We start from the raw sequence: 15766 nt of genomic DNA on the forward strand, positions 1-15766 counted from the left end.
GCACGAACCCGTGTCCCCTGCGTCGGCAGGCGGACTCTCAACCACTGTGCCACCAGGGAAGCCCCCCTATTCTTTAAGTGGCTTCAAAAGAAGGGTTTGCCTGGGGCCCGGATCCAAGCTCTCAGAATGTCCTTTCTCTTCTCCACCAGGCAGGTTCCTCACCTCCCTCAAGTTCCAGGTGAAATACTGTCTTGGTCTGTCCCCACCACCTCCACCGGATAGAGTGAATCCCCCCTCTCGTGTCTACCACACATTGTTCTATCCAGTCCTCACCAGTCTTGTACCCGTTATTAACCTGTGCGCCTCCCCACTACCATCCACTCTTCAGAAGCTGGGGGCTTGCCCTTTTCTTCTTTGTACCTGCCCTGTGCCTGACACGCACCCTTCTAGTACATAGCAGGGGCTTGATGAATGTGGATTGAGGAAACAAACGAATGAGGACATCCTGACCCCTGCCTGAGCCTTCCTGAGTTCTCCAGCAGTTTGGCAAAGCTCCCACAAGGCTCGCGGGAGAGGGCACCCAGATGCCGGGGGGCACTCTTCCCAACCCTGGCACCAGCCTCAGGGAAGCACGGACAGTCAGGCTCCCCTGTGCAAACCTGTTCCAGACTGGGCAATGGCTGGGCCACATGACTTTAAGGCTCCTCCAACAACTAACATGAACTTTCTTGGACCACCTTGGGCCCAAGTGAGATTTCCTCCCTCCTGTGGACTGTTCCACTTGGGGTTGGTGGTTGTTTATGGCAAAAGAAGGGGTAAATCGTAGCCCTTTGTGGTGCTGGACTCTGAACAAGTCCTCTTTAAGCTCTTGATGGATGTTCCAGAAACAGACTGCAGGTAACAAAGAGCCAATTTCTCCTGGAAACCTACTGTCAGACTTTAGGCTGAAGGGATGGATCAGAAGGAAACCACACCAAGTCCTGTCTACCACCCGCATCTCTACGTAGCAGCAAAAGGCTGTCTGAGCAGGAAATCGCCCCTTTATGTGGCAGGAAGCCGCACAGAATTAAACAATGCTAACACCCTAAGTGTTCCACAAAGAACGACCGGGGCCCTTAGAGCACTACCGAACACACCCTTCTGCACAAGTTGTGAAATTACCCAACATTAGCCACTGAACTGGCGTGCCCCGCCCCATATTGAGACCCAGGCATGCCCTGGAACACAGCCAAGAGGATCTACAAAGTATGAGTGTTTCATAACCACAGAAGGCAACAGTAAGTTAGGAACTGCTGACTGAATAGGAAGTTGCTGGTTGTATTTGCTTCCTAGGGCTGTTGTAACAAAGTAGCACAAACTGGGTGACTTAAAACAACCAAAACTTGGGCTTCCCTGGGGGCACAGTGGTTGAGAGTCCGCCTGCCGATGCAGGGGACGCGGGTTCGTGCCCCGGTCCAGGAGGATCCCACATGCCGCAGAGCGGCTGGGCCCGTGAGCCATGGCCGCTGAGCCTGCGCGTCCGGAGCCTGTGCTCCGCAACGGGAGAGGCCACAGCAGTGAGAGGCCCGCGTACCACAAAAAAAAAAAAAAAAAAATTCTCTGACAGTTCCAAACCCCAGAATTCCAAAATCAAGATGTTGGCAGGGCCATGCTCCCTTAGAAGCCTCTAGAGAAAAAGACTTCCTTGCCTCTTAGTAGCTGGTGGCTCCTGGCAATCCTTGGTGTTCCTTGGCTCACGGCTGCATCACTCTAACCTCTGTCTCTGTTGTCACATGGCCTCCCCTGTGTGTCTGTGGGTTCTCACCTATTCTCATAAGGACGCCGGTCACTGGATTTAGGGCCTGCCCTAATCCAGTATGACCTCATTTAACAGATTACATCTGCAAAGACCCTATTCTCAAAGAAGTTCACATTCTGAGTTTCTGTGTAGACAGGACTCCAGTGGCCATCTTTTGTATCTTTCCAGTTTGTTCTTTCTATGACTCCAGTCCACAGTGTGCAGTCATACAGGCTGCCCCAATATATGGACCACATCACATCCCCTGCCCCCCACTTCATGTCCTTTTCTCCTAACCTGTTAAATTCTGGCATCTAACACTGCAATCGCTCCTCTAAGTGCCCCTAAATCCCTCCCTTCCCCTCACTTCATCGTATTCACCTGGTTCATTTGACGCTCCACTTACTACACTCATTCACAAAGGTAACTGAACTTGAACACACACCTTATTGACTAGTGTCACTTTAATTTCATGATCTCAAACCTTCAGTGGACTCACAGGATTGCCCAGCTATCCTACCATGTTTCCAAAGTACCTATGTCCAAGTTCTCCTAAATCCTGATTTGAAATGGCCATTGATTAGCCAACAAGGTCAAATCCCTTCACCTTTCTGAACGCCCACCTGTTTTGCACCTTGAAAGCTTCCAACATTCTATCCTTCTCACCATCAGCTAATGACCTTCCTTCTTATTTCACAGAGAAAACAGGCAATCAGGGTGGCCAGGACTACCCTAGCCAGTAGGCTTCTTTATCCAAATACTGCCCACGCCTCTCATCTTTTCCACCTAAGCACTAATTGGACCACTATCCCACCTAATCCGCTTCCATTCCTTGATGGAGATGCCTTTCTTTATGAATATTTTTGCTTTTTTTTGGTCAATATTTACTATTTCCCCACAGCAACCCTGTTTTTCCAGAGTCCTAGAATGCCAATCTCTGCCTGTGATATTAATTTTGCTTCTCATGACGAGGTCTTGTTAAATGGTCATACTGGTTAAGGCAGAATTTAATTACCTTGGGCCAAAGGTCATTGCAAAATCAGGAGAAGCCTGGTATGCTATCATCAGTGTAAGTTAAAAAGTACAAAGCAGGGGCGTCCCTGGTGGCGCAGTGGTTGAGAGTCCGCCTGCCGATGCAGGTGACACGGGTTCGTGCCCCGGTCCGGGAGGATCCCACATGCCGCGGAGCAGCTGGGCCCGTGAGCCATGGCCACTGAGCCTGCGCATCCGGAGCCTGTGCTCCGCAACGGGAGAGGCCACAACAGTGAGAGTCCCGCGTACCACAAAAAAAAAAAAAGTACAATGCAGAACACGAGAGGGTACATTTCTAAGCATGAAGACATCTTGGAGATAATATGCTGATTTAGCTGGAATGTTGAATAATAACTTTGCCGGGTTTCTAACATGCTAAAAGTTATATAAATAAATATCTGCATTCAACCATAAGCAATTCATTACCTTTCACTCTGATTTTTGGGTAAATGGCACTATATGGGCCCTGAGAATCTTCTGGAACTGTTCCAATACATTGACCAAAGCAAAGGTACTATAAAAGTGCCTGTAACCAAACAGTGATGCAAACACAGGCTGGCAGGGAAATTCTGGCCGCATCTACCTTTGACTGATGGAGGCTGTGAGCCAAGCTAGGAAATGCTGCCCAAAGAGCTCTGTCTGGATCAGGACAAGATAATGTTAACCTGGTAAAATGCTCAACTCCATGGCTTCTCAAAGTGAGCTCCATAATCAGCCTTCATCAGGATCTCCTGGAAGCTCCTGTTAACCATACAGATTGGGGGGTTCCCCTTCAGATCAGCTAAATTAGACCCACTGGAGATAGGTGCTGGAAATCTGCACATTTAAAGATTTCCCCCGATGATTTTACTATGTCTCTAAAATTTAAGAACCACTTGTTTAGTATCATCACTTTGACTTTCCTAAATATCCTGGGGGGGGAAAAATGGCCTAATACAATCAGTTTGCTGGACAAAGCCAATTAGAGACGTAATCGTGAAAACAGTGCCTGCAATGATGTTCTAACACATTGATCACGTTCCAGGGCAGCTCTGAACAAGACAGTGCCTTGTTCAGAAAACTTCCCATGGATCCTCAAGGTCTGTTCATCAAGGACAAATGTCTCAGTCTGGCACTCCCAGCCCTCAGGAACATGCTTCCCTTTTATTACTCCTCTGAATGAATCAGTCACTTTGGCCTATACCCTAGTGTTTACCAAAATGCCCCTCTTGAACAAAAATTTAAACCATATCTATTGCTCATCCATCATTCACTCATTCATTCAATCAACCATGCATTTATTGGACATTGTGGTTTTCCAAGTGCTGTACTAGGCGGTAAGGATACACAGTTGAAATACACAGCTGAAAAAGCACTTTCTCTAAGAAACTGTTTCCCACAAAATAACTAGCTTAGTCTTCCCTTGAGGAATTTATTAGATTCAGCTCTGACCTATAGTTATTCATGTTTATATCTTACCTTTCTACTGAAACACCACCTCCTGGTGGCAAACAATACCTTTCTCACCTCTGTATGCGCTACAGACAGGTATCGGTAAATGTTTTCTGAACCAGATTGAATTTAACTTCAAGCAAAGTAACTCTGGTGTTCATGGAATGAAATGAATTTGAAGTGGCCAACTCTGGCTATGAATGTTTTTTGGCTTTTTTCTTTTTTTTTGCACTTCTAGCATTGAACAATGTATACTTTTAACAGATTGTTCTTCAAAAATAGATGTGAGATTTTAAAAGTAGTTTATTCTGGTCACGGGGATGTAGGCTCCAGTCAAGCTAAATGACATCTGGCAAATCAAGTCGGCAAAGTAACAGGTTTTCAGAAGGTCAAGCCAGTGGTCTGAGTCAGCCCACCCCTCTGTCGTGGGAAAAGTCTCAGAGGCAGGCAATGAAAAGCAGACCTTCTGACACCACACACTTTCAGTTAAGCTACCTATGGCCCAGGCTCTTCAACCTTTGTCATTTTGAAATAAGAGCTTCAGGAAAGCATTCCTTAAAAGGGAACCCCTTAGATACAAACCAAAGACCTGATCCATGAAAGCAATCATTGATAAGCTGGCCTTCATTAAAATTAAAAACTTCTGCTCTGTGAAATACAATATCAAGAGAATTAGAAAACGAGCCAAGAAGTGGAGGAAACATTTGCAAAAGACACATGTGATAAAGGACTGTTATCCAAAATATACAAACAACTCTTAATTTTAAAACTCAACAATAGGGACTTCTCTCGTGGTGCAGTGGTTAAGAATCCACCTTCCAATGCAGGGGATATGGGTTCGAGCCCTGGTCTGGGAAGATCCCACATGCCGCAGAGCAACTAAGCCCATGTGCCACAACTACCGAGCCTGCACTCTAGAGCCCATGAGCCACAACTACTGAGCCTGCGTACCACAACTACTGAAGCCCATGCGCCTAGAGCCCATGCTCCGCAACAAGAGAAGCCACCGCAAATGAGAAGCCTGCACACCGCAATGAAGAGTAGCCCCCGCTCGCCACTAGATAAAGCCCGCACGCAGCAACCAAGACCCAACACAGCCAAAAAATAAGTTAATTTTTAAAAAAACAATAAGAAAACAACCTGTAAAAAATGGGCCAAAGACCTTAACAGAAACCTCACCAAAGATATGCAGTTAGCAAATAAGCATATGAAAAGATGTTCCACATCATATGTCATCATGAAAATGCAAATTAAAACAATGAGATACCACTACACAGCTATTAGAACGGTCAACACCAAATGTTGGTGCAACGGGAATTCTCATCCTTTGCTGGTGGGAATGTAAACTGGTTCAGCCACTTCAGAAGGCAGTTTGGTGGTTTCTTACAAACTACACATACTCTTACCCTACCACCCAACAATCATGCTCCTTGGCATTTATCCAAAGGAGTTGAAAACTTAGGTCCACACAAAAACCTGCACACGGATAACCTGCACACGGAAACTTATAGCAGCTTTACTCATAACTGCCAAACTTGGAAGCAACCAAGATATCCTTCAGTAGGTGAATAAATAAACTGTGGTACATCCGGACAACGGAATATTATACAGCACTAAAAAAAAGAGCTATCAAGTCATGAAAAGACATGGAGGAACCTTAAATGCACATTACTAAGTGAAAGAAGCCAATCTGAAAAGACTGCATACTGTATAATTCCAACTCTGTGATATTCTGGAAAAGGAAAAACTATGGAGACAATAAAAAGATCAGTGGTTACCAAAGGCTGGGGGTGTGTGTGAGAAGAAGACGAATATGCAGAGCACAGATGATTTTTAGGGCAGTTAAGATATTCTGTATGATATTATGATGATAGATATAGACCATTATACATTTGTCCACACCTGTAGAACGTAAAACACCAAACGTGAACTCTAAGGTAAACGATGGACTTTGGGTGATTATGATGCGTCCATGCAGGTTCATCCTTTGTTAAAAAAAAAAAAAAAAAAAATGCACCATTCTGGTGAGTGACATTGATAATGGGGAAGGCAATGCATACGTGGGGGCAGAGGGCATTCGGGAAATCTCTGTATATTCTTCTCAATTCTGTGGTAAACCTAAAACTTCTCTTAAAAAAGAGTCTTAAAAAACCAAAAAGCAAAAACCCACGAATCTCTGAAGTATTCGATTCCCGCGGTCTATGGTCATAATTAGTTTCTTCAACTTGCAGAGGTGAATTTTCCTGAAAATCTTCACTTTTGTGTTCTATCATTAACATTTCAAATTTCTTCTTTGCAGATCCCACTATGTGGACGGTAACCTTTAAAATCAATATCAGTCGTGGTGAATAGCGGTTATCGTAGGTTGGGACTACGAGAGATTTGTATGTTCTTGTGTCTTATATTCCCTGTGATGTTTATATTTTTATAAGCAGATATGCTTCTGAACTCAAAAAACACCCCCAATGAGTTCATGTTTTAAAATTTGAAAAGATCTATTGATATTTAAATTAGAGGGAGTGGACTCGTTACTTTTATACAAAATGGTAAAGATTTTTAAAGAGTCAATTTAAGGAAAGTGAAAAAAGCCAATTTCTTGGCCAGATGTTCTGTTTATGTTACGGTCCATGATGGCAGGAGGTGTGGCTGCCTCGCTGTTATTTCTGTCTCATGCTTATTGCTCTTATTTCCCCCAAGACTGTAAGGTGTTGGGTGTTTTTCCTTAGTGTCTTCCCTAGCATGGAGTTGTACTAAGTACTCAAAGATATATTTGCTTAGTTGAATTGTCACATTAAGACAAAAAAAGTTTTATCTTAAAACATCCAGATAGGGACTTCCCTGGTGGTCCAGTGGTTAAGAATCCGCCTTCCAATGCAGGGGACGCAGGTTAGATCCCTGGTCGGGGAACTAAGATCCCACTTGCTGCGGGACAACTAGAGAGCCCGCATGCCACAACTACTCAGCTCGTGAGCTCTGGAGCCCACGCACTGCAACGAAAGATCTCACGTGCTGTAACTAAGATCCTATGCAGGCAAATAAAAAAAAAGTTAAAAAAAAAATCCAGATAATCTAGGACATTAAAAGATTTTTTTAAGTTTCTTTTAGCCAGATTATGAAATCATTATTCACCACGCCAACAGCTGTGGTGAATGTTAATCTCATAGAACAAAGATGGCACTTCCAGATCAAAGAAACCTGTTCATTTTTCAAATAAACAAATTTCACTCTGTCATTTCACACTTAAACATAAAATTGCCCTGCGGACACAGCTCATTTGCAGGTCAACACTTGCTAACGTTCTTTGAAATCCAAATAAAAGGAACCCAAGTTCTGGCTCATTTCCTATCTCCGTCCAGCAGTATCAGGTATTAAAAAGAACTTCCGAGGCAGACCTTGGCCACCTGCCATTAGAACCCGCTGGAAATCAGCTAGCTTCCTAAGAGGATGGGGGACTCAGTACCCAAGCACTGCTGGAGCTTGACTTGTGCTGCCAAGACAACCCACGAGGTGAGGAGAGGAGCCTTGGGCAAAGGGAGCCTGGATGGCAAGGGTTTTCTCCCCAGTGGGTTTAAAATTTCAAGAGTTGGTGCTTTTCTCATTTCTAAGGAAGCAGTCTTTGCTCCGGGGAAATGGCGTGTTTTCTGAGCTTGGGCTTACAAGGGTCCATCTCAGGAGATGGGACCTCCCCCTATACCCCCAACAGCTTGATAAATTGCTTATTCTCAAAGTCTTCCTGGTCCATTAGGACACAACCCACCCCCCCTTTTTTAAGATATTTAACAAAAAAGCATTTAGTCATCTCAACATGACTCTGAGCCGAACCAGATCATTCTAATAACTCTGCTTTTTAGAGGAAACAATTTGAATGTTCATACAGACTGTGGCACTCAACTGAGCTCATAACTACAGCTACCCAGAATTGTTTTTGTGATAATAATAATAATAAAGACCACATTAAGGTAGAACTTACTCTATGCCAGGCACTGGGCTAAGTGCTTTCTATGCATTATCTCATTTAATCCTTGCAACCACTTCATGATGTGCTACTGTTCTCCCCAACCCTGCAGTAGAGTAACTGAGATTCAGACAAGTTTAGTGACTTACCCAAGGTCACAAAGCTAATTAACAATAGACACAGCATCTAACCTAGGCTAGTGTGACCCCAAAGCCCTTGCTCTTATCCATAACGTTATACCTTCAGAAAAAAAAAGTCTTGTCTCCAAACCTGGACTGCAAGTTCCTGGAGGGGAGGAGCTGTATTTTAAAGAATTACCACCCTCACTGCAGCACTGAGCAATGGGTAAGGAAACCCAGCAACCAATTTCTTTACTCCATAAATACTAAGAAGTTGTGTGATGCCAGTTCACTGTAAACTATAAGTTTACTCTTTCTACCTGAATGAACCTCAGTGCTATTTTTTTCCTAAAGGCCCGGCTCAAGGGGTACCTCAAAAGGGCCCATTTAACATTTTGGCTCTTGAAATGCAATAAACATAATGAAATGGAATAGACATAATGAAACTGTCTTTTATCTACCAGTATACAGGGCTGAATAGTGTCCTCCCAAAAGTCTTGCCCATCTGTAACCTCAGAATGTGATCTTATTTGGAAATAGGGTCTTTATAGATGTAATCAAGTTAACCTGAGAGGACACTGGATTAGGGTGGGCAGAATCCAATGACTGGTGTCCATATACGACGTGAGAAATTTGGACACTGACACACAGAGAGAGCTCCATGTGAAGACAGAGACACACAGGGAGAACACTGTGTGATGACAGAGGCAAGGACTGGAGTGATGGGTCTACAAGCCAAGGGACACCAAGGATTGGCAGCAACCACCAGAAGCTAGGACACAGGCATGGAACAGAATTTCCCTTAGAGTCCTTGATTTCAGACATCTAGCATCCAGACTGCGAGAGGATAAATTTCTATAGTTTGAACCACCCAGTTTGTGGTACTTTATTACAGCAGCCTTAGGAAACTAGTAAATAGGATCTGGCTTAGGAAAAATATCAGTGTAAGAAAAGGCACCCTGGTCCTCCCAATTCAGAGGCTACACCAGACAGCCCATCAGATGGGGCTGCCTTTTTGGGCCCGTAAGTTCCTACTGTCCTTCCGAGGCCGAAGCAAACGCTGGTGACAGTGGGCATCGGCGGATGAGAAAGAAATTCGTCGGACCACTTGGTTCAGCCCCTGCTGGCGTGCTGCTCAGGACTGCGCTGTTTCCTCTGTGGTGTGTCTGTCATCACTGCTCTGGCAGCAAAGGGAGTCACAGATGTTCTCAAGCCACCACAGGGCCCTTGCGGGGCTGAGAGTGTCCAAGGACAGAGCAGCGCACCCGTGGTGCCGGTGGGCAGAGGGTGGAGGCAGAGTGCATTGCTTATGTGCTGGTACCCTTATAAGAGGTAAGGGGCTATGTCAGGCCCAAATGTCCGCAAGGAAGAAGGGGCCAGGTGACCCATGCTGGACACACAACTACGTGGTCAATTAATGGGCCCAAACCTTAATATCGGGCCATCTGTGGGCTGGACGAACAGGGGCATTGGCTGGGATGGGGCTGAGGCAGACAAGACGTCACACAGGAAGGAGGCAGAGACATCACAGGGCAGGAAGGGAGGTGCTGCCACAGGTGCCAGGAAGACCCCTCAGGTGGCCCGAGAGCTGAGTTCAGAACCAAGAAAAACTCAGAGAAGCCAGGAACGAAAGAGCGAGGCCTGGCAGGAACCAGGGCTAGGGGGTGCCCTCCCAGGAAGAGGGATTGCAAGGTGGGGCGAGTGGGTCCTCCCTCCCTGGGGTGCACGTCGAGGCTGGGAAGATGGGGGCGTCTGGTGAGACACCTCCGCACAGAGGAAGCTACAGAGACACGTCTAGCATCCCGTCACCCTGGAAAGACGCTAAGAGGAGGTCGGACTCAGCTGTGTGAAAGGCCTGACTGTCTTGTAGACTGCCCTCCACCTGCGGCCCCAAACCCGCCCCGAGTCCCACGCCCCAACCCCATCCAAAGCAGCATCTGATGACCCTGAATGACCCACAACCCACGTCCGTGAACAAGGAGCACAAGGTGGGCTGTGCGGCAGGAAGCACTTGGTTAAAGGACCGAGGGGCTGTTCGGAGGCAGGAGGGGGTCAGGGCCAGGGGAAAGAGAGGCTCCTATCCAAGGGCTCCGACCACGAGACTGGCGGCTGAGAGCGCAGCCTGGTGATGGCACATTTAGGAGGTGAAGACACGTGAAGAGAGTACAGGCCACTCCTGAGACTCACAACCAGGCAACAGTGTATGGGGTGCAAGCTACAAACCCAAAGCAAAGCCCTGCCTGGGACCTTCTGCTGGATGGGCTCACGTGAGGCTGCTCAGTCATGTAACCAAGCAGGACCCTATGAGGCCTTCCCAGAACAGACCCCGCCCATGTCCTCCGCCTGCCTTTTGTCTGTAGAAAAACTTTAGTCACAGAATAAATTTAATCAGAGAAGTGAGAAAATGCAGAAAGAAAGAACAACAGTCAAGCAAGACAAAATAATAATACTCTAGCTGTTAAAGTCAGGGACCTTTAGTTCTTCCTCAAGGACTACAGATACTATTCTGAGCCGTGTCCTTTGAGCTGTTTTGCAGATACTGAAACCCCCCACCAGGTGGCAGAAGTTAACTGTATGCTGTCCACAAGCACGCAGACCCCAGACCCATTGGAAACAGGAGGTTGATGATGCTGACTCCCAATTACCTCACCATCAACCCATCAGAAGAATGCCCACGAGCTGATCACGCCCTGATCCTTGAACATTATAAGATTCCTTACTACCCCCTCCAGGGTGGGACACGCAATCTTGAGCGCATCAGCCCCCTGTGGCCCCGTTTACCTGGCAAAGCAATAAAGCTATTTCCTTCTACTTCATGCAAAACTCTGTCTCCAAGATTTAATCTGGCACCGGTATTCTGTCACCGAATTTTGGCAACAGTAAAGGACTGTCTTGCTGTCCCCTCTCCTTTGAAGGGCATTTGGTAAACTCTTGTAATGTCCAGTTCAGGGCAGCTCCACCTGCCTCATGGGGCCCTGTCTAGGTGGGCAGGGAGCTACAGAGAGTATAGTGACAAGGAGAGCTTTCTTGGAGAGTCCTTGTGTGCCATTAGTAGATCGCCCCTGGTGTAGGCTGGGCCTTCAAGAGTGTCAGCTTACCTCCCAAGCCTGGCACGCTGGTCCCACTGGGGTCATTCGGATGTGGAGCTGAAGGTGGATCATAGCCGATCACCAGGTCAATGGTGGCCTGGGTAGAAAAAATTCGTTGCAGACAGAATCAGTGTGAGGCGTCAGAATGCTACAGACTGAACACAAACCAATTCAGCAGGCGTAAAAGTTCTAGCAGCGGTGAGCAGGGGGATGGGAAAGTGAGAAGAGAAGGGCGACACACCCTCCACTGTTTACATCTTCCCACTGTGTGAGTCCAGGTGGAGTGGGTGCACCTGGGAAAGCAGTTACCTGGTACAGGTTGCCGAGTGTATCATTGCTAAGGGGCAGCCTCATAACTGGAGGAAAGTTTTGCGACAAGGAAGCTTGAACTTGTAACAAACCTCCTTTCTAGGGTGGAGATGGCCTCCAATCACAGAATTCCAGTCACAGAGGATCATTCTAAGTGTTTAAGTTTTTTGTTTGCTCATTGACGTCTTTGTTAATTGCTGGAAGTTATTTTCACACTTCTCTCCAAAAAGAATTTTAAGTGACTGACAAAAAGTTATAAAACGATGTGACTCATAAAATGGAGTTCAGGGCTTCCCTGGTGGCGCAGTGCTTGAGAGTCCGCCTGCCGATGCAGGAGACGCGCGTTCGTGCCCCGTTTCGGGAAGATCCCACATGCCGCGGAGCGGCTGGGCCCGTGAGCCATGGCCGCTGAGCCTGCGCGTCCGGAGCCTGTGCTCCGCAAATGGGAGAGGCCACAACAGTGAGAGGCCCGCATAACGCAAGAAAAAAAAAAAAAAAAAAAAATGGAGTTCAAAAAAAGGGAAACAAGTCTGATTAAAGAGGAAACAAAGATGCAAAACGTGAAGTTGAAGTGCCATCCCTCTTGCACTAAATGACCCCAAGTTGGCTAGAAGCCAAGGCAAGGAGAACATAAAATGTTACACATAACCTTTCATTATCAGAAAGGAAGAAACATACTAACTCGTTACAGGAGATAAAATTATTCCCATTTTAAAAATCTGAGTTAAATTTCTCACGTGGGACATTATTTTTGGGCAGTTTCCTATACTTTCATATTTTGTGAACCGATAAAATTTCAAAAAAGTTTTGCGAGGGGACTCAACATAGGGTCGCTAATTTTTATTTTGCCAAACACATGCCCTCAACTACCATCTACTACTATAATCATTTCACAAAATAAAGGACGTTTACAGCAAAAGTGAGGAAGGATAAACCTCAAAATAAAAGAAGTCCTTTGAAAATAAGAGTGGTGCGCACGCACGCGCGCACACACACACACACACACACACACACAGGTTATCATATAAAATACAGGACATAAAATTTGGGACATATTTATACTACAAAATTGTTCATTGTTTATCTGAAATTCAAATTTAAATGGGCATCCCACACTTCCATTTGCTACTTTTGCTACACCTGGTAAACTCTCTCTCTCTCTCTCTCTCTCTCTCTCTCACACACACACACACACACACACACTTGCCCTATTTTTTCCCATCTGTCTGCTCATTAGTAAATACTCCCTCATGGATCACCACATTCTTTGCCAACTTAAGAACTATGAGTTGGGGGACACTGAACAGGATAATAAATGATGCCTCTGACAGCAGGTTCTTGGCAAATATAGAATCATAAGAGCAGCGTCTCATGGCTACAACCAGGCCACAATAGGAACACCGAATGCAATGAGGGCTTCAACTGCCAAACTTGAAGAATACACCTTTCAAACCCAGAAGAGTCCATGAATGGCTCGGCCTCTGTATCAATGGCTTCCCAATAACTTCAGGATCCTCAGAGGTGCTCCAGGCCCTCTTACAGGGGTAAGGGGATACCAGGGGGCCAGGCCTGAGGCCCTCACTCTTCCTTACTCCATTCAATGACTACAATTCTGCCATTTCAGAGTTCTACATATGCTTTCTTCTCTGCTTTAAAGAGGAAAAAAACAGCCAGAAAAATCACTGACTTGTACCATCTTCCCTTAGTATCATTTCTCTCAGCCAGTTTTGGGTAGATAGATGATAGCTGACATTCTGAATTTACATTTTATGATTAGAATGCTAATTCACAGCAAACCTATAAGTTTTGGAGACTAGACCAGCAAAACTGACATTCCTAATGGGCATTAATGCATTCTTGCCTTCAGGGATGGCCTCTTTTAAATTTTCTCCCTTTGCCCAGGCTCCCAAGTAAAATATTGACGAATTGTTTGGAAAACGAAGGGGTCAGAAGTTAACAGGGCAAGCATATTAGCTTTATGAGTGCTTGTTAGCAATCTTAAGAAATCTGAAAGCTGTGATGCTAGAGTCAATTGTTTTTAAAGTGCATCTGAAAAAGAGTCTCTCTCCTCTGGTCTCATATCAGACAATATCAGTGTGTACTTGTTTAGAGAGGTTGTGATCAGAAAACGTTCAGCTGCCAATGGAATAATAAAGACCATGGGGACCTCCTTGGTGGCTCCGTGGTTAAGAATCCTCCTGCCAATGCAGGGAACACGGGTTCGAGCCCTGGTCTGAGAAGATCCCACATGCCGCAGAGCAGCTAAGCCCGTGCGCCACAACTACTGAGCCTGCGCTCTAGAGCCCGCGAGCCACAACTACTGAGCCCACACGCTGCAACTACTGAAGCCCAGGAACCTAAAGCCTGTGCTCCTCAACAAGAGAAGCCACTGCAATGAGAAGCCCGTGCACCACAACGAAGAGTAGCCCCCGCTCTCTGCAACTAGAGAAGGTCTGTGCACAGCAATGAAGACCCAACACAGCCAAAAATAAATAAATAAACAAATAAATTTAATTTTTAAAAAATCATGATATTAACATCTTGATATTCTGGTCTAATATTAATGAATTACCTTCTATAGAATGCTTCAAAGAGTATCTGATACACAGAGCTATACTCACCATACAAATGTTAACAACCAAGTGAATGTGCCCAGAGCTGTACCAAGAGAGGGTCCCACTCACGCTATAGCATTCTGACATAGAAAATCAAGTTTATCTACTTTGTAGTTCTGTCAATATGAGTACAGGATGAGGCCATATCATTTGTAAATGCACCTATTTATCTCAAAACCAGTAGGGAGAGTGTGTGTGTGTGTAGTGAGCTACTTATAATTTCACGCTCTTGTCTCAATGAACCTTTGGCAAAGCCATCTCCCTTCAAAGCCATTCAACAAGAGGGAAATGCTCACCCCAGTCTCTTGCCCCCTTTCGTTTAGCAGGGAGATCAGTTTGTAGGGCAGCGATCGGCTCTGGTCGCCAATCAGGTCTTTCAGGGCTACGGTGGCCGTGCCAATTAACCTGCAGGGGAAAGGAAAAAGCACACAGTAACCCACATCAGAGGCATGTTTCCATTTCCGCACTGGACCTCCCAATCCTCTTCCTATTCATCTGCGAGCATGAAAATCACTCATAATGAAGCGTGGGCCATTTTGTGCTCTTCCTAGCAGGGTATTTTGGCGGTAACCATCACATAGCAGCCACCATGTCTCCACAACAAGCAGTCATTTCAAGAGTCAAACTATGGTGCCTGTGAAATTTCAAGTCACAAATGAGATCGATGGGTGAGAGACAAAGACTGAATATAATCTCGAAGAATACAGGAAGAGAGAAAAGTAGGACAAAGTTTAGGCATTCTTCTGTAATGGACATTTAAAAGGACTCATAAAACACTGTCCACTGTAACCTGTTAATATGTTGTGATACAAAACAATAGGGAGTTTAAAGTAGCAGAGGGAATTAAGGTTGCTAATCAGCTGACCTTAATATGATTAGACTGGGTCTACCCAGATAATCCAGGATTGAAAGTAGAAGAGGGAGACAGAAGAGGCAAGAGACTTGCAAGAAACACTCAACGAGCTGTCACTAGTTTGAAGGGACCACAAGCCAAGGAATGCAGGCGGCCTCTAGAAGCTGGAAAAGGCAAGAAAATGGATTCTCCCCTAGAGCCTCCAGAAGGAATACAGCCCAGCTGACACCTTCATTTTGCAGGTAAGTCCACTGGACTTCAGACCAGTAGAGCTGTAAGGTGGTAAAACTGTGATGTTTTAAGCCACTAAGTTCGTAGTAATTTAAAGCAGCAACAGAAAATTAATACAGGTCTCATGCAGAAGTTTTTCTCACTTTCGCCTTATTTCCTAAAATTTTTTGATTTTTGTTTCTTTGTTTTGTTTCCATCATCCTTCATGTAGGTAGTAGCAGTAGTAAACTTCATCTCACGTAGGCCATGGTCTTCAGAGACTGGCTAATTGATTTAGTAATAGGCTGAGGAAACCACACAAGAACAGAGAAAATCTAAGCTTCTACCTGAGCCAGGTAACACATGGTTCAGAAGCTGCTTTGGTGTAACAGATACCTGACCGAATGTGAAAGTCCGAGTCCAGGTTAATGGAAGA

General features: G+C 45.5%; 1 protein-coding gene across 1 annotated transcript in view; it reads right to left on the bottom strand.

Annotated features, from left to right (window-relative positions):
* MYOF (myoferlin) overlaps window positions 1-15766 on the bottom strand; it is a 160916-nt gene that overhangs the window by 107105 nt on the left and 38045 nt on the right. Inside the window, 2 exon segments of the mRNA XM_007471569.1 lie at window positions 11353-11440; window positions 14564-14672. Coding sequence (XP_007471631.1) covers window positions 11353-11440; window positions 14564-14672 — 197 coding nt within the window.

This window comes from Lipotes vexillifer, unplaced genomic scaffold (genome assembly GCF_000442215.2).
Source record: "Lipotes vexillifer unplaced genomic scaffold, Lipotes_vexillifer_v1.1 scaffold325, whole genome shotgun sequence".
In the NCBI taxonomy this organism is placed as follows: domain Eukaryota; kingdom Metazoa; phylum Chordata; class Mammalia; order Artiodactyla; family Lipotidae; genus Lipotes; species Lipotes vexillifer.